The sequence below is a fragment of the Dermacentor albipictus genome, chromosome 1 (assembly GCF_038994185.2).
Source record: "Dermacentor albipictus isolate Rhodes 1998 colony chromosome 1, USDA_Dalb.pri_finalv2, whole genome shotgun sequence".
In the NCBI taxonomy this organism is placed as follows: domain Eukaryota; kingdom Metazoa; phylum Arthropoda; class Arachnida; order Ixodida; family Ixodidae; genus Dermacentor; species Dermacentor albipictus.
The window spans coordinates 244398040-244418818 of NC_091821.1; the positions used below are offsets into that span (position 1 = coordinate 244398040).

Below are 20779 nucleotides of genomic sequence, written 5' to 3' on the forward strand. Positions count from 1 at the left end.
TAATATTAGTGCACTTGGCCACACTTCTTAAGAAGTGTGATGCTTTTCCTTATCTTTCAAGCCCTTGTTGACATAGATTACCATATCTGCCGTGGTGGCTTAGCGGCTATGGTGCTGTGCTGCTATGCATGAGGTCATGGCATCAAATCGCAGCCGTGGCGGTTGCATTTCAATGGGGGCGAAACGCAAAAATGCCCATGTCCCGTGAACTGGGGGCTTGTTAAAGATCCACTGGGGGTCAAAATTAATCCGGAGTCACCCACTATGATGTGCCTCATAATCAAATCATTGGTTTTGGCACGTAAAACCTCAGAATTGATCCCTACATTACCATGCTTATTTAAAGCATTTCTCTGTTCATCCTACACCTGTCGGGCCTCTCAGCCTTGTCATCCTGTTTCACTGCATTGCTTTGCATGCCCTTGCAACACAGCAAAATTAATTGAATAACAACTAGCCTACTCTGCTGCCCTTCTTTTAATGTGCCTTAGTTGAGAAAACGTCATCTTATTGCCACAGTTACCGTTCACAATGCAAAATAACGCCAGCACTGTGTTCGCTTCCTAGTGCGTCACCACCATTTACATGTGCGTGATGTGTGGGAACTGCGATGTGATGTGCCATTGTCGTATTCATGTACTAAATGCAGCTACTAAAAGAGCTACAAGATTTTGTTCACTCGAGGACAGCTGGCACTGAATGCAGGTTTTTGCTTAAGTGTTGAGCGTATTCTACATGAATAATAATAAATATATCTTGACCACTTGCTCACACAATTTGGACTGCATTCATTAGTTTTGTTACACCTGCATTTATTCTTTCACTTTACAAAAGGACAAAGATTAGCGGAAAATTGGGTTTAACGCAATTTTCATGAAACTTGTTTAGGGTGCGAAAATTGGGAATTACAGGGTTTTACCAGAAAATAAAGGACCTGATGTATATTTAATTCCACTCCTGGTTCTACTTTTGACTTTAGTAGTGGTAGAGTGATAGCTTTCGTTATGATAGAAAGTTGTCCCAGCTCATTAATGTTCATTAGAGTACTTAAATGTGACTGAAAGTGTCAAATATTTTGTTTCATTTAATGAAAGTTTCGTTTAAGCAGAGCACACAGTATTGATAAGATGTCACTTTTCTGAAAACCTACAACAAAAAAAAACAATAGCTTGCGTCATTGTATATAACATTTCATGTGATTTGGACAAGGAATGTGCGCAAATATGATGGGCTGTTTAAAAATTTGTAGGAACCTAGCAGACAATCACCACTGAGGTGAGAAGTCTCGGATTCTTAAGGTGCTGTAAAACTTCTTTTTAACCTTTTTTTAAACGTTTTTGAAGTATAAGAGCTACGTTATAAGTATGCTTTCATGTGCCATGTTGTGGCTGCATTCCATGGCATCTTTTAATCCTGTTGTTCCTTTTCCCATGATTAGTATCGCTGACTTCTTTTTGCTGGTTTATTATCAAGTTCTCTAGTCAATTTTCATCTGCTACTCAGATTAAGTGAAAGCACCCCATTTTGCTTCCTCTATGTTTCTGTTGGCTGGAATAACTGAGATAAAACTGCAGCGAAATTGCCATGACAAAGTGGTGTCAAGGTTAATCGAGGAGTGTAAAAAACAGTTTAGCCATGTTCTGTAGCCTGCTGGCTGGCACTTACCCACTAGGTGTAATGATTTACTTAGCAAATTATTGGTCTATCCACACAGTGCTGTCGGCACCAGGGAGTAGAGTGCCAGATGTGGCAAAATAGAAACGCTGCTGAAGAATTCAGCATCTTGTTCCAGCACCCACATGCTATATGCTAATCTGAATTAAAGCTTATGACTGGCATGTTGAAGCTTGGTATTGTTGACAATCATGCTGCACCATGCTAAGAAATCAATGTTTTCCTTGCTGCAGCATTCCACCTGAGTTAGCCTGCTCAGTTATTTCCACCATGAACTACCATATTTTATGAATGAAACCTTGTGACTGCTGCAGGTACAAGCTGTGTGCCTCAATGACAAATGAATTGGGTGATTCGTCTCACATTTGCATAGCTGCTATGCTGTGATCCAGATTTGGCATTCTTTGGTTGAAAGTTTTCTCGTTGCTTCCACATAACCAAAATGCAGAAGAAAATGTTTATCTTTATGTTGTCAATTGGGGACAGGACAAGAATACCAACAAGAATAGCATATAATGTACAGTTTCCGTTATTTGAAAGCTTCGTTTATCTGAGCTATGTTTGTATATGATACACCGTGGCTCTAAAGCCTGTAAATATGGTTGTTTTTCTATGGTAGATTGGTTAAATTCTGAAGTCAAAGTCAACTTTGTCTTTGTTTCAGTGCTGTGAAAACTTTCTTGCCTAGTCTGAGAAAGAATACTTCATGGTTTTGATAAGTAGTACTTCTTGCAGTGGGTTGCCTACCTCTTATGAACTATTGTTGCTTCACTCTCAGCATTCTGTTGTACATATTTTTTACTATTATTATTTTTGTTCTTTCCACTTGGTAGCATTAAGTCTGTCCAGTTTCTTCTTTGTTCATCCTTGTCTGCAAGGTGGTATGTTTGTTATAGTTAACCAACAAGCCCAAATAACAACATTGTCTCATTAATTTGTTGCAAAAACATTTCTGAGATGATTCTTGTGGTAAAAAATATCAAAACGTTGTAATAAATGACTATCAGGAGGGCAATGTAAACATCTTGAATTACTGAAGCTTACATTCAAGGGACACTGAAGAGGAATATTGTTGAGCTGAGTTAATAAGCTATGCTTCTGCAATAGCAAAGTGACTGCCGTTACTATGAGAGGAGGCTTGGCGTGCCAGAAAAGGCTCAAAAAGAGGGTAGGCCATGCCATCTTCAAAGTTCCCACGCCTGCTCACTGTGATGTCCTCGATATTGTGTCTGCACAGTTCTAGGTTATAGCTCACCAGTAAACAAGGGCTACAATAGATGCTATAAAGGAACCAAAGAGTCAATTTAGCAAGTTTTGTTGAACTTTCTTACCCTCTGAAATGCCCGATGTCACATAGACTTACTGGTGCTGAAACTTTGGCGCTAAATTCATAAAAGGGCAATTTGGCCTTTGTTTTCTCTGCTAATATATATATAACCAATCATCTCCTAGAAAATTAGTGAAAATGGAGTTCTGAAAGAATACTCAATTGATTCACTCTTGCTCTTTAGTGTGTGTCCCTTTAATAGGACCCTTTGGTTCACTTGACGTGTCAAATACACATTTCCTCTATTTTATAAAAAAGTTATTTTGTGAGCTATAGGCTTCAAGAAATGGTCCTGGCACTGTTGCATAAAATTGTGTATAATTTTAAACGTACGGTTGAATGTCAAACATTTAATTAATTGCAGCTTCACTGAAAGGTCTGCAATGATATATGCTGTCATTAAAGTTGCCAGTGTCTCTGTTTGATTAGTGATTACGCTTCTGGTGCCGCTCATTATTATTTTTTCTGTCTGCTTACATTTCCCACATTACTTTGGCATTGAAAATCATTGCGCTGTCTTGTCCACCTGACCACAGTGACATTGTAACTGGATTTGACTGCAGCTGTGGCCTGTAAGAAAGCTGTTTTGTGAAAGTAATACACATAATGGAGAGCATTTGATTGTGGGTTGAATCATTTTTATAACATCTTTTATGATCCCTTGCTGCAAATTTTAATGTTGTTGATACTTTTTGTTAGACTACTGCAGATTGTTGTCCCCATTCATATGCTGTTATTTCAAAATAAAATATTTGATTTAAAGTACAAGTGCATGTAGTTCAGTCATCTTGAGTGTAGTAGACAACCCGCTGTGTTTGCTTAGTGGCTGCGGTGTTGGGCTGCTAAGCGCGAGGTCGCAGGATCGAATCCCGACCACGGCGGCCACATTTTGATGGGGGCAAAATGCAAAAACACCCATGTACTTAGATTTAGGTGCATGTTAAAAAACCCCAGGTGGTCCAAATTTCCAGAGTCCCCCACTAAGGCATGCCTCACAATTGGATCCTGGTTTTGGCACATAAAACCCTATAATTAAATTTTTACTGTAGTAGACAATTCCATTTGAAATTCCGAAAGCATAAAGACAAATGTCTTTGTAACTATATAAGAATAAAAGACTTTGCAGGAATATACAAGAATAAATAAGCGAATATAAACGCTATTCACATACACTTAAACCTTGATATAACGAACTCGATTTAACGAAGTGTTTAGCTTTTCATAGCCTCTTGTCCATAGAACACCATGTATTTAGGACCTCAGCATAATGAAGTGTTTGTATGCCATTTCAATATAACGAAGTGTCACTGCTGCCGCAAAGGAATGCCGAGACAACGAACGGAAACTTCCACAGACGCAGGTGGTCAAATTATTGAATTACGTCGCTATTTGCAAGCGCACCTCTCAAATCGCGCCCCGCGCGACACGAGCGACGGCCGAAGGGGAGCCGCATCGTGTTTCGCGTATGAAGCCCACGTGCGAGAAGATCCTATCACGCCCCACGCGCGCTTTAGGTGCTTTAGGTGCAATTGAAACTTTCGTCCTGCTTTCCGCGTATGCAAAGAGTGGGCGTAACGAAACGGCGTGGCACTATGTAAGCTGTCTTACCGCACGTTTAGTATTGGAGGTTGCGTAATCTCGAGTTTCGGTGGTTCGTTGGAGCGAGAGGCAGACGAAGCATTCGCTCCCCGCTGCCGGCGCTTTTGCTGATAGCGTCGTTCGGTCCAGTGCCGGCGACGCTATCAGCCGCGGGGGCGGAGTGCACGTGAAAGCGTGACTGGCTTCAATTAATTCGTACCGCCGAGAAGATATCGTCGATGTACGTGGCATGAAACGGTATCACTCGTCCGCGACTTCGAAATTTATGAAAATGAATTGTTTTCTCATTCAAATTTGTGTTTTTTTTTCTATTGCCCGATAATTCCAAAAATTCTGCGGTCCCTTTCCGTGTAGAAAAAATCGATCGGCGAGCGAACTTATTTGCATAAAATGTCGAATTTCGATAGAACGAAATTTCGATATAACGAAGCACATTGCCGATTTTTCTGACTTCGGTATATTGAGGTTAACTGTATAAATAAATGGCGTAAATTGATACACAACATGCTATACTATACCTTTACTGGTTATTGAAGGGACTGCCTGATTTGCAGCATCTCTTGTTATTGTGGTGTCTGCCTCCCTTGTATCGTTTCTAAAAGTGATGAAAGCTGCACTGAAGTATGCAAAGCTGCGGATAGCGACACCAAAAGCATGTAGCTCTTATCCCATCTTCCTGGCTGTGTTTTATACACATACTACAGTTGTTGCAAAGTGAACTCAAATTTGGTATCAAACATCAAGTTCCCTGTGAACTGTGGTGAACTTCGATAGTACTTTTCTAGCCGATTTTCGCAAATTCCTGCAAGAATGGTCCACATTTTGGTATATGCGCTTGCATGTCTCGCCAAGACCACAGCTTGCTACAAACCCATCCTACTAGTTGGCACATTGCTGGCCTGAACTTGGCAGTTTATGCAGATAGAAAAGTGGCCAGCTTGGTGGTTGCAAAGACCAGTTCTTGAATGCTTGTGCGTCCCCATGGAGTTAACTGACATTTAGTGTAGAGGCTTCGTTGAATGAAAATTGCTACAGTCAGTTTCTGGAGTGAAAAGATTTACAAGCAACATCTTGTCATTCTTTTAAACAGGAAAGGTCTGCGTTGTGTCCTAAGGACACTGGACTAAGTGGCTGAAGGTAAGAGGCTGAGATGGAGAATGCTAGAATGTCCTGCATGGCAAGACCATGATATCACTATGATGCACATAGTAATGGGGGATTGAGTTAATTTCGACTACCAGAGGTTCTTTAATGTTAACCCAGTACCACTGCGGTGGGAAGAGGCGAACAAGGATAAGTTTCTGGCAAGTCTAAGTAAGCCTTATTGCTCACCTAAAATCCTGGCTTCATGATGGCAGTGGCACATGGTGATAATGATAATGATGAAGGCAGGTATATTTGATATATTGATTCAAAACCAAGACCGCATATGCAACAGTCTTGCAATTTAAATCTTCAAATAGGTAACTTCACTGTGGAACCTGCCGTAGTTGTGCAGAAGTACATGAGATCTGTTCATTTCTTTATTAAGTGAAATGCAGCTTAATGTAGTTGTTGCTAGTAGTATCAGCATGGCATCTATTTGTAAGATGAGAGTTTACCACAACAGATTCTTAAGTTTCTTTTTAGTCCCCGACTGCATCTATAAGAGTTGGGAGAGAATGGAGTAACAAACTTTTTGGCCATGTCATGTGGACTTTATGCCAGCTAGCTACAGAGCCACAACACTAATGAAGCAAGCACTGTGGATTACTTTCATAAAACATTACCGAAAGCAAAGCTTGCGCAATAATTCAGGGCTTTTAAATTCACCACGGCATATGACCATTCAAAGTGCATATATTTCACAGTTATCTGTGTGCTCTGTAGGATAATGAGGCAACCACTGCTCCCATTAAAGGAAATCAAGGAAATGCACCTCTTGTTTCCTTGTGCACATGCCTCTGAGTCATAGAGCGATAGGTCTTGACTTTAAGAATGAACATTCATTTGTTTGTCCAGAGTAGAATGGAGATGCTGTGGTGTTGGAACTTTGACATAAATGTATGTATGTTGAGTATGAAAATCTCCATTCATGTATAGGGGTTGAGTTGAGTTGAGTTGAACTCAACTCAACTCTCAACTCATGTATAGGTTATCTGTAAATGTAGATTCAAGTAATGTGCAGGTGTGTCACTGGACAAAATATCTTTATCGAGCGACATTCCATAGCAGCTTGTTATATGCAAAGTGTTCTTTGACGGACCTTTGTTCCATTGGAGGACATTTTGTTTCAATCCAACAATCTTGCAACTTGCAATTCTTCTCAAAGCATTTGCCCTAGCAGCACTAAAATAGTGTTTGACATAAAAATGTTTTGTTAATGCAATAGATTCCATCAACATAGCATGAAAATATGGGAAGAAATCAAAGTCATTGTCTTTAAGGATATGACATGAAAATGATCAAAAATAATTTTTAGCAATGAATTCATTATTCAGTTTGCTCTGTAATGTATCTTGGCACTGTAGGCTAGGGCATCTACAAAACACTTGTGTATGGCCAAGGCTATATATGATATCTGATATTATACATATAAAGTAGGTATGCAAGCTGAGGGTTCCAAGAAAAGCCAGTGTTGAAAGTAAGTCAAAATACTGTGTGTTTCTGCGAAGACTGCCGAAATTTTTAAGTGTCAACTGTGGCAGATAGCACAATTGCAGTCCCCGAGCAGGATTACCGAAAAAGGCAGACATTATTTGCAAGAGAAATCAAAATGCGTAATTGACTAATTACTAATTACCTTACAACAATGTATTTCTTCGCAAAGTTCAGCATTATCTCGAAATTGGTGTCATCCTGAAAATTCATTACAAGCAGATCTGCCTTGCGAACTTCCCCGGCTACAATTCACAAATTGGATAATATGCAATATATAGTTAGTGAATTTTAGTAATTAGTAAATTGCACATTTTGATTTATTGTAGAAGTAATGTCTGCTGCTTTGAGAAATCCAGTTGAAGGAATAGAATTGTGCTATGTGCCACAGGTGAGCCTTAAAGATTTTTGTCTGTCCTTGCAGAAACACCCAGTATATTGAAGTAAAGAAAGGCGGGGTCATGGGGAGGAGGTTTAATTGTATTTTCCAGTGGAACACAATTGGATGCTGTTGTGTCTGGCTGGTTCTAGATCATGGACACTAAGGTTGTTCACTTGCTGTTAAGATACAGTAGACTCTTGATAAGACGAACTCAATTAAATTGCTCATATGCTAAACAGAAGTGATCCACAGAACTAAAGATCTGCTATTCCAAGTGCGCTTGCAGATATCCACAACGCGAAATAATAGATGCAACAGCATTAAAACCAAAAGGCCGATGCTAAAAGAGCCATTTATTATATTTTGTATGGTAACTTGTTGCTATGTGTATTCTTACAGTAATTTTACTGAATAGCATAAGACTAACCTAATAAGAACAGATTTGTTTGTTGATGGCTCCATGAAAATCTGTGCCCTACACCAGAATACATTTCACCCATCTTGCTCATAAACCTTGAGTCTCCTCACATTTTAGAAAAACCTGCATGAAAGTAGTCGGAGCTTTATCAGCTGCATCATGTGTGAACGCCACTAGTTTTTGTTTCTCCTAGACAGTGTTCTTGTCTAAATAGCTCGCAGAGGCACCTCGAGGACTTCCTAAATTATTGTTTGTATGGTGACAGCCTAGCAGGTTTATAATGTCATTGTCAATGCTGGTGTAGCAGTTTATGTCCACAAGAACACCATTTGCTTCCTGTGTAGCAAGCTAGTTCGCCTCCTCCAAGTCTGCCAATTGAGGCCTCTCGCCGACCCAAATAACAGGTCTCGAAAGTGGTGCAGAAGTTCGACAATTCGTGTTAAGCAGCTTTTGTTTGCATTGGGTTTATGCGAAAGTAACGAAATGTTTACGCATTTTTCCACATAATAAAAAATTTCCCTTAATCAGGTTTGTCCTAACGGGAGTTTACTGCAGTTCTTATTGGACACCATTATGGGCTCAGTTGGTCTGATGTGTCCAATTGGACATCATTATGAGTCCAATTGGTATAGGTGAATCAAATTGGACCTTATTGTGTGTCCCATTGGGAGATATTTAAGGGGCTGTGTTGCTCAGTTGGTTATTCAGGAGTTTCCAGAGGCATCGATTGGAACATACAATTATCATTTGGTTTTAACGGGACCCTAACTGCCAGCTGCTTTTAATGAGACTTGATATGCCAATTTGGCTTAATTGGAAGTTACACAGATAAGCAATGCCACGAAACAACAAAATAGTTAATAAAAATAATAGCACAAATAAAGTGTAAGCCCTGAAGTATATAATCTTTGTAGTTTGGTATGATCAATAGAGAGCAGCATATATTGCCCTAGTGATAACTTCAGGGGGGGGGGGGTTCCAGTATCCCTAGCTAACCCTCCCCCTGGTTACACATGCCTGCACCAAGGTATTCGTGGGACGTAACGGAATCAAGTGGAAGGTTGTTAAGTGAGTACTGAGGACAAGGTGATCAGTGACACAAGATCCTCATCACCTTGCATTTAGTAATGTTCAGTCTCATATGCCATATCACCGACTAAGCAATAATGTTGTTAAGGTCAGGATATGGGGTCAGATTCGTTGGTAATTTTATAGTACACAACAGAGTCGTTGGCATAAAGACAAATAGAGTTGGATGTGTGTGAGTACATGCAAGTTATTAACGTAAATCAAGTAAAGTATGGGAGGAATCGTGAGGCACTCCTGTGGTAACCGACACTGTACACAAGTCATTTTTTGTTAGCCGGTACATATTGGGTATGGTAGAGAAATTTGGCAACCCGCCGGAAGACCAATGGGTCATTTTTAAGGCAGTTAAGTTTTAGTATAAGGAGCTGACAGTTAACTTTATCAAAAGCTTTAGAAAAAATCTAGAAACATGCAATCTGTTGCAAAGCAATTTATAAGGAATAAACACAAATTATTTGTAAATGTTAATAATCAAGTTTCACAAGAGAAATATTTATGAAGTATGTGTTGTGAATGGTGGAAAAAATTGACTGTAAGATGTCAAGGTGCGAGTATACTATATGCTCGGACATTTTACATGAAATGAAAGTTAGGAAAATTGGACAATAATTGGATGAAATATGTGTTTCATTAGATTTATGAAGTGGAATAACTTTACCTACTTTCCACTCTCAGGGCATCAGTACTTCAGATGGAATGTGCATATTTTAAATTTGCAGCTAGCTGATATACTGGAGCCGTTGAAATTATTGAAGTCTCACAAATACACTGTAAAAAAGATGCAAGGCAGCATATGCAATCTTAAGCACACGCAATAAATATGAGCAAGTATATGCTTTGCAACATCTTACGAGAAAACAGATTTGTCACAGCGTTTATGGAGAAGGTGCAATGGCGACGAGAGTGAATATGCACACAGCCCCTATCACGGGTGTGTCATTATGAAGAGCAGGTTTGAGATATCGAACAGAAGCACACTCTTCAGCAGCTTATTAGAGAGTTTTAGAATAGGGGCCCCAAACGTTTAGGGCCCCAAATAAATAGCGTCGAAGCCACTGAGCATGCGCGAGACGGAAACTACGTTTGGGTTTTGCCAAGAGGAGGCGTTGGTTTTGCGTTGGGACCGTTATTTCACCGATTTAGCGGGAGCCCATTGATTGATTGAAAACTTTATTATTCCACCGCGCTGGGGTGCCCGCCTCTTAATCTACACGTAGGTGGGGGGGGGGGGGGGGGTACGCGCGTTGAGGGCGTTGAGGACGGTGAGTCACAGAACACCTATACGGGTGAGTCTTCACGGACTCAACGGCCAGGCGGATTGCTAGCGGGAGCCCAAAGAGCGGCCCCAAAAGCTTTGCGTCAGCAAACATGGCGGGGGTACGCGCGTTGAGGACGGTGAGTCACAGAACACCTATACGGGTGAGTCTTCACGGACTCAACGGCCAGGTGGATTGCTAGCGGGAGCCCAAAGAGCGGCCCCAAAAGCTTTGCGTCAGCAAACATGGCGGCACCCTTCGAAGCGATGGCTCTTAAATTTGTTTTTTATGACTGGGTTCGATTCGTGGTAACGCGTGAAGTTCGCAAGCTAGGAGAAGTGACTGTGGTTATCGCTTTCTCTGAACTAGCGTGTGTTATGAAGGTTGATTCATTAGACGCCTCTGATGCCTAACACGGCTAAGCTTGGCTGGTGAAGGCACGTAAAGTTGGTTTGCTCAAAACTAAGCGCAACTAATTGTTTGCTACTTACAGAATAACCTCTAAATCGTAATTAAACGCGCATACATGCTAGTCAAAATTACTGTTCCTATCATAAAATGGTATATTTTATTTAATTATTTTAATAGCTTTTCTTTGACGCCGTAGTGGCGCTGTCAGCGCAAGATGTTATATAGTACTGCAAACGCAAAGCCCTATGGCAAAGCCCATGCAAAGCCCAGTCATGCGTGCCCCAACGCTAACACCCGCAAAGCTCTTTGGGGCCCCTAACTTTTGGGGCCCTAAAGCTCTCTATTGTCTCTATGGCAATATGACTGTGCCTCGCTATATATCCTAAGCTCCTATTTGCCAGGCATTTTTCACTGGCGGATCCAGAGGAGGGCCGCTTGAGGTACCCGAGCTGGCCCGATTCCCCCTGATACCGAGAGGAATCGTGAGCTGAATGAGCTCGTACATGCTGCTTCACACTTAGGGGAAAACTCAGAGCACATATTTTGCATCGCGATGCGGCGAGCGCTGGAGTCAGACGGCGGTGGAAGCTCGCACAGGAGCGAGCGCCCGAGGAGCGGAGTCTTGAACCGCGTCGTCTGCTACGGCGGCGTGCCACTAGGGCTCGCGCTGGGAACTATCGTTACTACGGGAACTGAGCCGATATTCTTTACTAAGCGTTGTGCGACGCCAACCTCTGAGCCTTCATTGGCGATAATGACCGGAGTTCCACAAACTTCTAATTGACAGCATGCTTCGTTTGTTATTTCAAAAGGTCGGGGTACTGAGTACGTGCACGTATATTCTTCACTGTGTGCACCGTAATACGCAGCGACGAGAAGGAGACACCAAAATATGCGCGCAACGTGCTCAGTCTTTATTTGACACGAAAGGAAAACAGAGCACTCGACAATAAGAACTATACGGGGGTCAAGTACGATATAGATGAAACAAACGGATACAAATAAAGGAATGTTTTAGGTTAAGACAGCTGAGCTGGAAGTGATTCTTCTCGACAATAGTTCATTACACTAGACAGACCCTGCCCGTCGGCAGGGAAATGCACGCGTCACGCTCCGAACTTCACTAGTATCTCGTCAAAATATGTCCCCAGCAACAGCGATGACACCGCCCATTCTTGGTCAGCGATGTGTTCATTCGCAGCACGTCCCACTTGCTGACGATGGTGGACCAAAGCCTATCCTCGGACAACCCATGAAAAGGATGGCGCGCCAGCGATACTTTCAATGAGCCCCAGACATTTTCAATGATGTTGAGCTCCGGGGATTGGGGCGGCCACTCCAGGACAGCGACTCCGCCCTCTTCGAGCACTTCTTCCACAACACGAGGAGTGTGAATCGGCGACCTATCGTGTTGGAATATATATAGTCACCTTCCGCGGGAACGGGCCGTCAAGAACGCGTACGGAATCAGTACATCGTCTATGATTGCCCCGTACCGTTCAGGGATGAACTTGCCTTCGAGGCGTATCGGTGGGCGTCGCACAACGCTTTGTAAAGCATATCGGCTCAGTTCCCGCAGTAACGATGCGGCCAGCGCGCGCCGCCCTAGCAGACGATGCGGTTCAAGACCCCGCGCCGACCCCGCCCCTCTAGCGCCTGAGCCTGCGCGAGCTGTTGCCGCCGCCTGACTCACGCCGCATCGCGATGCACTTGATGCAATGCGCTCCGAGTTTTCCCTTAAGTGTGAAACAGCCTGTACATTTTGGAACACTAGAAACAACGCACAAAGGACAGTGAAAACACAACACTCGCCGCATTTTACCATGGTGCTTTAAAGAAATCTTCGCTAGTTTAAGCAACCGTAGATTTTTCACTTTTACAGAAGCACTTATGCTTAACATCGGGTACATGGCATTAAAAAGAATAATAACATACGCCTTTAAGCTATATTGAACCATTGAATACAGCGCGCATGGCTCGTGCGCTTCCGCAAACATTTTGGCTTCCGCATAGAATAAAAGAATAAAGAACCATGAGCGGCCCACGAGCCAACGTTTCCAGACCAGCAAGAAGAAGAAGCCACTGTTGCTGAAGGACGGAGCAGAAGCAGCAGCTCGTTGTCTGCTGTTTATTCTGTAAAAGTGATTGATAATTACTTAAGCATATGGAATTATTGTGCAGTATGTGTGAATGGAACTGATAATAAATTCGGAATTGCACTGATAACTTTAAGCAGCGTAAGAAACAAAACAATTCAAAACCGAAACTAATGTTATTTTGCTTATTTCAAGACTCGCCCACTTTCCCGCTTCTTTTTCATGTTACTCAACGCAAACTTCAGTGATGCGGTGCTGGATGCGGGTCGCATAGGTTACGATTTCTTGCGGCACCCTCTCAGCGAGACCGAGCACTGTATACAGATCTGCATAGCCTGACAAAAGGGGCAGCTTCGTTAGCGTGCTGCGTTTAGATCAGCTCGTGTCTGGCAGCATCGACGCGTACAGCGAAGAACCCATCCACCGTGCCCTCCGTTGCGCTAGCGTGAGAAGACGCCTGCTGCTGCTGCTGCTGCACTCCGCCTTCTCCATCCTCTTCTCTCCACCGCCTGACGTCGCCTATGAGCGGCGGCAGCTCCACTCGAGAATCCGTGCTATCTCGTTGCGGCCTCAAACTTCTTCGGTGAGCACTTCCTGTCGTGTACTTCACCCGGACAGATTACGCTGCCTCCACCGCAGATGGAGATAAATTTTGTGTATCTTGGTTGCGTGGTAGAATACAAAACGCAATGGCTCTGGCGAAACTGAGTCCTTCGACGTGCCGTTGAAGCCAGGCCCCACTGCACAAACCACTCGGTAAAGCATGCCGTTGGCCGCTCAGCTGCTACGGCTTGGTGTCGTGGCCGCCGCAGGCGTTGACCAAGTCCTGTGTGATCATGAACGATCGCTGAACACTTCATTCGGGGAAGGGACGCCGACGCCTCTTCTGCGAGTCTGGCAGCTATGGGCTCCCACATACGAGCACAGCTCCTCTGTACAAGCCCCTTCGGACGTGCGCACCTACCAAACGTGGGTCTTCTCCATAGCTGCAGCGTGCGTCGTGGGCCTCAGCGGTGTGTTCCCGCTCCTACTCGTGCCTGTTGACACCGGGATCAACCTGAAGCACAATCGCAGTAAGTAATATATATCTCCATCCATTAACCCGTAGTTGGCTGGAGCCTGTATTTGGAGACGTTATTTCTCACAGTGTAAAGTTTACTATGTTTCGAAGTGAAATGTAGTGTGTCATCTCTAGGAAAAAAAGCAAAAAGAAAAGAGAAAGAAAAAAAAATAGAGAGAGAGAAAGACAGGGCTTGCTAGTTGTAACTTTTTTTTTTTTTGAAATATGTGCTTGAATGATTCACGTTGCCGTAGCGACGAGACGCTGCGAGCATAAGGATGCTTATCAGCATCGCGAAGTGGTGAGATACGGCCAGAAGACGCCGAGAATCAGCATGTGCGCAGTCGGAAGTGTGGTTGGCGGCTTCTCGACACGGTTGGAGAACTTTATCTTCCACTTAACAAGTCATTTGCTCAACATGTGGAGAGTGGCAATGTCTTTGCAGAGAATGCAGCCGTTTGCCTTGCCACTAGTAATTCCCGAACCGCTGCAGTTAGCGCACAGCTTTCCTGCACAAAGTTGTCTTTATATTGATTGTCAGTGCTTGTTCTTGCGTAGAATGAATAGTGTTGCAGGGTTTTAAAGAGGGGCAGTGGCGGGTGTATGTCTGCAGCTTGGCTACATTTCTATCTAATTTTTCTGCAAAAGTTTGCGGTTTTGTATACCCACTATATTTGTTACAGAGGCTAGCTTACTGTTCCGCTTCTTCCAGGTGGCTGCCGGACACTCAAGCTACTACTCAGCTTTGCTGTTGGTGGCCTTTTAGGTGATGTGTTCCTACACCTTTTGCCAGAAGCCTGGGGGCGTCTTCGAAGAGGTGTGTCTCGAGATCTGCATGTATTCACTTTGACCACTTCACAGGTTTTAGGCTCATTCTGTTTAATGCTCACATTTTGAGGCTGCCGTGGTAACAAAATGCTCCAGCTCACTGAGCAATACTGATGGTGGTATCAAACCTGGTGCCGTTTGCTGGAAAATAAGTCGGCTTTCTTGTTGATTTATTTTACGGCAAACGTACTAAGTTTAACAACTGAATTCTAGTTAGCGCAATTCTAAGACGGGTCAGAAGATAGACACAGAAGCACAGAACAAGCGCTAACTCGCAACTAAATTTTATTCTGAAGACTTCGCCTACTTAAGCACACAGCAGACCAGGATCGCACAAGCGCACTGCCCATCAAGCCAGCCAATGCATCATATCAAGAAGCGTATAGGTTACAGCATCATTTCTAAAAATTGCTTTCTTCGCTACGCAAAACAACCGAAGTATCGCTAATACAGGCACTTTCTTTCTTTCTAATATGATACGCCTCCGTGATTTCTCTGGCCAAATCACTGCCACTCCTGCCTAGAATTCGAATAACGGAAAGAAAATGATGCTGTAATCTATACGCTCCTTGATATATGATACATTGGTTGGCTTGATGTGAAGTGCGCTTGCGCAATCCTGGTCTGCTGTGTACTTAACTAGGCGAAGTCTTTATAATAAAATTTAGTTGCGAGTTAGCGATTGTCCTGCGCGTCTGTGTCTAATTCTGTCTCGTCTTAGAATTGCGCTTACCAGTATTCATTTGTCAAGCGTGAACCAACTAGCCTAGCGACAAATTTTGTTAACGTACTAGATTTAAATGTTAGATAACTGATGTGTGTATTTCTTGTGTGCAACTTAAATATGATAGTTGGCTGTTAATTGCACAACTGTGCAAAGTATTTGCTGCACTGCAGTGGGAGACTGTTTTCGGCGCACTTTTGAACTGCGTGTATAAACGATCTGTGAGCGTTTATACGCGCAGTTAAAACATGTTTGCTAATATGCACCAACTCGCCCAACAACAAGTTCATCAAGAGAGGAGGTGGAGAGGGGAGAGAAAAAACTAAAAACAAACAAAATGAAACTACCGGATGGGACGACAATCTTACGTGGTCTTACGTCGAAATATCGCGGCAGCTCGCTTGACACGTGTTTGATTGAGGTTTCGTGGGTAGTCGGCATCATTCAACTTCTTTTTAAGATTAAGCACGTAGTGTTGGCTGTGTGCATCTGACTCTTTTGGTCGCTACACAGTAGCCCCTTTTCGTGCGTGCGTGTGCCTTAACAGTGGATACAAATGTTCGTAGTGTGCAGATATACTTGTTTATTTCCTGTCGTGCAGTGATGCTGCTGGTGCAAAGCCTGCTCATGCCACCAAATCAAGTTAACATCTGGTTAGGGCATTCCTATTCGCGCAGTCAATCATGTTAATGAATTAATAAGGTTTATCTGGTGTTCCGTATATTTAACCAGCGTGTCTGAACCATGCGTACGTTTCGGCAGTCCTTCTTGATTTTCCCGTTTTCGCACCTACATGTTCTTACTGATATGTGACGATGCAAATTATTAATTCACAGAGTAACATTACGAACATGTTACTTCTAATTATTCTATTATGTTAGTATTTTTTGTGCAAGAATTGACTGTTTATGCAGAACTATATTGAAATTGCATCAGCTCACGTTTCTAGATGAATGGAATTTTTGTTGTTATATAGCGTCTAAGAACTGCAGACGCGTAATTTTATTAGTGCTCACTGCGAAAGCGAAATGCTTGCTCCGCTTGCTGTATGTTAACCTTGACATGCTCGGCACTTGCCTTGAAGTCTGGCCGGAAGTATTTCCACGATATAGATGTGCATTATGGCTATGCAACATTTCTTTTTCCCCCTAATTGGAGTTTCACTTTCTTTTTGCCGAAGGTATAGCTGCATCCCAGTCACCATTAATGCTTTTCTGCGCATTCGAAGGACACGCAAACAGCCGACTTCTGTCACAACTTAAAAATAATTTTGTTTGATATATTTAATCTTCATTTAATCGTTGCAGCCATTACACAAACACAGTCTAACGAGCGTTGCATAGTTCGGCCTTTTAAAGTTGCATAATTCGGTTTTAAACACCGAATAAACTTTATCGCTTTATTAACATGATTGACTGCGCGAATAAGAATGTCCTGACGAGATGTACACTAGACTCAGACACATGAGCAGTCTTTGCACCGGAAGCATCACTGCGTAAATTAAGTTTCGCCGCAGTACAGTTTCTTATGCGGTGAAGCATATTAAAAGTAGAAATGTTCAATTACGAAAAAAAAAAAAATGCTGCAGCACACTCAACGGTAGACCCAACCAAACCAGCTAAATCATTTGCTTCAGCTAATACAATAGCGACCAGAACAGCTGACACTCAACGCGGTGGGCGTTCCAGCCAACCATGTGCGACGTCAAATCTGGAGCACGAGTGGCTGGACTTTGATGCAAAGTGGCTTCTCAAGCGGCGAATTGATGTCATGGTTGATAATTCAGTTATGCGCAAGCGTGTTTGTGAGGTTCTCTGAGTTCTGTAGTCTGAGTTCTCTGAGTTCCGTGGTCTCCATGTGACATACAAAATGACATCGATTTACGTATATTGGTGCCGGAACGGCGCGGCACGACAATTAGATTAGCTAACTTGGTTCGGTCGCCGTGTGACACCCGTATTAGACTCTTGCCCTTAATTGTACTCTTTTTTTTTCAGTCTCGATATGTGTCCACACATTGGACACGTTGATTACCGCAAGTTCTCGCATTGATCAATTGAGTGCGTCCTCATTCTCCAGGTATCCTATCCACTGCCCGTTTTCTTTCCTTGATTTTTTTTTAATATTTCCGCGCAATCTCATCTTCCTCACAATGTTCGTACGCTGAGACGAACGACGCTCCGTGCCTATAGCCATGTCGTTGACGCGGTTTCAACTGACCGTTGTAATTAATCGGTAGAATTTTCGCACATAAGTGTGGAGGAGCGCGCATAAAAAGATGAACGCCTGAAAACTGGACGGCCAAAGGGAACTCGACCTGTGCCGAGAGCGCATCTGTGTAGAATGTGCTTAAGTTTGGTGGAAACTCTTCCGGCCTGTCTCTTATCGGGTTATAATCTTTCCCGAACACTGCCTTTCGAGCGCCCGACGCAATCGCTTTGCCAAAAGGTAAACCACGTCTCCTCGCCACTGAGATGCCAGTCAGTCTCGTATTCATGCAGTCCTTGACTCGACCCTTGCCACGGCGATCACCCCGACTTCTGATACGACGAGTCATTGCTCCTCCGGTCAAAAGCTATTCTGCGTTGATTTTATAAGGATCCTGGCCATATGTACATTATATAAACGTTTCTATAAAGTTAAGTAAAGATGTATCCCAAGCTTCATTGAGATGTCTCTACACGCTGTTAAATGGGAACCTAGCTAGTATTAACCTCGCCGTATAGACTGCGCTAATTCCACGACGTACAATGCTTTACCTTTCGCTAACGCAACAAGTAAGACGTCAGAACATTTCACAATGCAGTCGATGAGTTAAAGGCGCAGAGGCGATATATGTGCCGTTGTAAATTCATTTTCCCATTATAAGCTGAAATAGAAATCCTCGTTTTCTGTCGGAACTATATGGAGATGGACGCACTGCAGTGAACTCGTGCCGGGCGCACCTTTCTTACTTTTTAATTTTGCATTAGAATTGACCAAGTTATTGAGGTACAATCATGGTACCGTGTAAACCCACTGCATCTACAGTAACGTCTGCCCTCGCCAACTGTGTTGCCTCTCCACGCTAAGTGCAATCCGTTCTGCGCATTCCTTTATTTTAAAACACCCGCGCCTTCCAACATCACGTACCCTTTGAATCAAGTGAATTGCGGTTGGTTATTGGCATTTTTTGTTTGTTTGATTTCCCCTCCCTCCCCCTTCTCTCGACCTCAAGTGTGCGTCGAGAACCGTCTCCCCATCAGAGCAGCCAGTGACAAGAGTTTCGTACAATAATTACTAGATGGAACTCTGGCGCTAGTGTCTTCGGGAGCTGCAAGCGGGCCGGTTCAGTCAGCATGGGAATGATCGTGGGGGAAGGAAAAAAAAAAATGGCCAGGCTTAGCTTGGTTAAGCCAAGAATGCGTTGCATATTGCGCGAGTTGGGGCCCAGCTTTTCCTCCGGCTGTCGTGACGTCACGTCACGTGGTTGCGCTAAAGGTCAATGGTGGCTGCCCGGCCGCGCCCAAGGGCTGAACTGAGTGATTGCAACATGCAACGCATAAAAGATGGGCGAGAGCATTGCGTCAAGCAGCCAGCACTTGCAAGCGAACGCTCCGTGACGCCAGTCCCTTTGCTCAGTGTCGGCCCAACACGTGACCTCTTGCGTCGAGATCACGGAGCAAGAATCGAGATTTGCCGAGACGTTTGGTGCCCGGTAGTTGGTTCTTTATTCCGTGAGTGGCTTTTAGTAGATGCGCGCTCGGCCGGCAGCTGCTCGGCTTCTCAGCCTGTATCACGTGTATGCACGACACCGGCTTTAATCGCGTTGCGCGAAGCTCCCTGCTATCTTTCCTTCCTCCATGGGAATGATGGGTAGTACATGGATTTGCCCAAACTTCGTCCTTCTGCATCAAACGGCTTTGTGACTTTGTAAACTCGTCATTTTTAACGAAGTACTGTGTAATAAATGATTAAATAAACATTATTAAAATTTCCCGATGGCAGGATTCGAACACAGGACGTCTAGTGCAGACGCCCGATATTGAAACGATTTCACCGCGGACGCATGCATAGCAACCGGCATACAACGCCCTTATGAATTTCTCGTGGGCAAGCCATCGCGATGAGACGCTTGGTGCGTTTTGATTAGGCCACCTCCACAGGCTGAACCCCTGCAATCAGTAGCAATTGCGTGCGTTCGCAGAGTCTTCTGCCCTTCGAAAGGTATATATCGCTATGAAATTTAGTACAATGGAGGCAGATAAAGCCTAATAAAGCCACAACAACGTCTGAATCCACAAGCATGAAGCTCAGACAAATCCATGTACTACCCATCATTCCCATGGTGGTTGAACGATTGCATTGCCAAGTTCCCTCTAGTAATATTGTTGGAAACTCTATGGCCAATGGTATTAGTATCATGGTCAGATGCTTATAAATGAAGCACCGAGTCAATATGTAGAGGTGCCTGCAATTATGAATCAGTGTAGCTATTTTAACGGAGTGATTTGATTATATAGTGCACATGGTGTGTTAGAGTGGCTTGGCTGTTAAAAATTGATGCCTCTGCATGGTGCTACGTATAATCAGCATACATGTGATTCAAGTGCATAGTTTTTGTTATTTGTTCTAGTTTTTTTTTTTTGTTAAACCTGTCACCTCAGTTAGCATACATTTCTGATGGCATCTGGCATCAACTTTTTTTTCCTTTTTTCTTTCGTTTTCTTTTTTTTTCGTTGTTTTTTTTTTGTAGGCAGTGTCTTTGTGGGGCTTTATAGTAATGCCAAGTGCACCTTTCCTATGTGTATGTCTATTTCAGCACTTTTACTCAATATAGAAAGTGGTAATGCAAATAAATAAGTGCACATTAATATGATAAATCTAGTGCTCTCTTCACACCGCATACAACATATATGGTTATTTCTGGAAAAGCAGTTTTCCTTTATCATGAGAGGATAAAAAAATATCTTGTTTTACACCTCTGCCAATTGTGATTAAATGCAATAATTACTGAATTTCATGATATGACATTCCAGTGCACTAAAATGTATCACAGGTGTGTGGAATTTCTATCCATGACAGCACATATTGTTGGCAGAGGCTGCCTTTCTTGTGTAATATTTCTTTTGTATATCAAACTTAATTTTTAGCTCAGTGTGATGTCAGTTTCATAAAGTGGGAAACACATTGTTCCACACTTTATGAAACTGACAGCACACTGTAGAATAATATGTGGCTGCATGATGTCATAGCACAACAACTGAAAGTGAAAGCAAGTGAAAGTTCACAGCAAGTG

At 43.1% G+C, this 20779-nt stretch overlaps 1 protein-coding gene across 1 annotated transcript in view; it reads left to right on the top strand.

Moving 5' to 3' along the window:
* The first annotated feature begins 12903 nt into the window (after positions 1-12903).
* Positions 12904-20779, top strand: part of Zip99C (Zinc transporter Zip99C) — a 53504-nt gene continuing 45628 nt past the window's right edge. The window contains exons 1-2 of the mRNA XM_065439699.1: positions 12904-13962; positions 14662-14766. Coding sequence (XP_065295771.1) covers positions 13653-13962; positions 14662-14766 — 415 coding nt within the window. The 5' untranslated portion in view covers positions 12904-13652. The remainder of the gene's footprint in view (positions 13963-14661; positions 14767-20779) is intronic.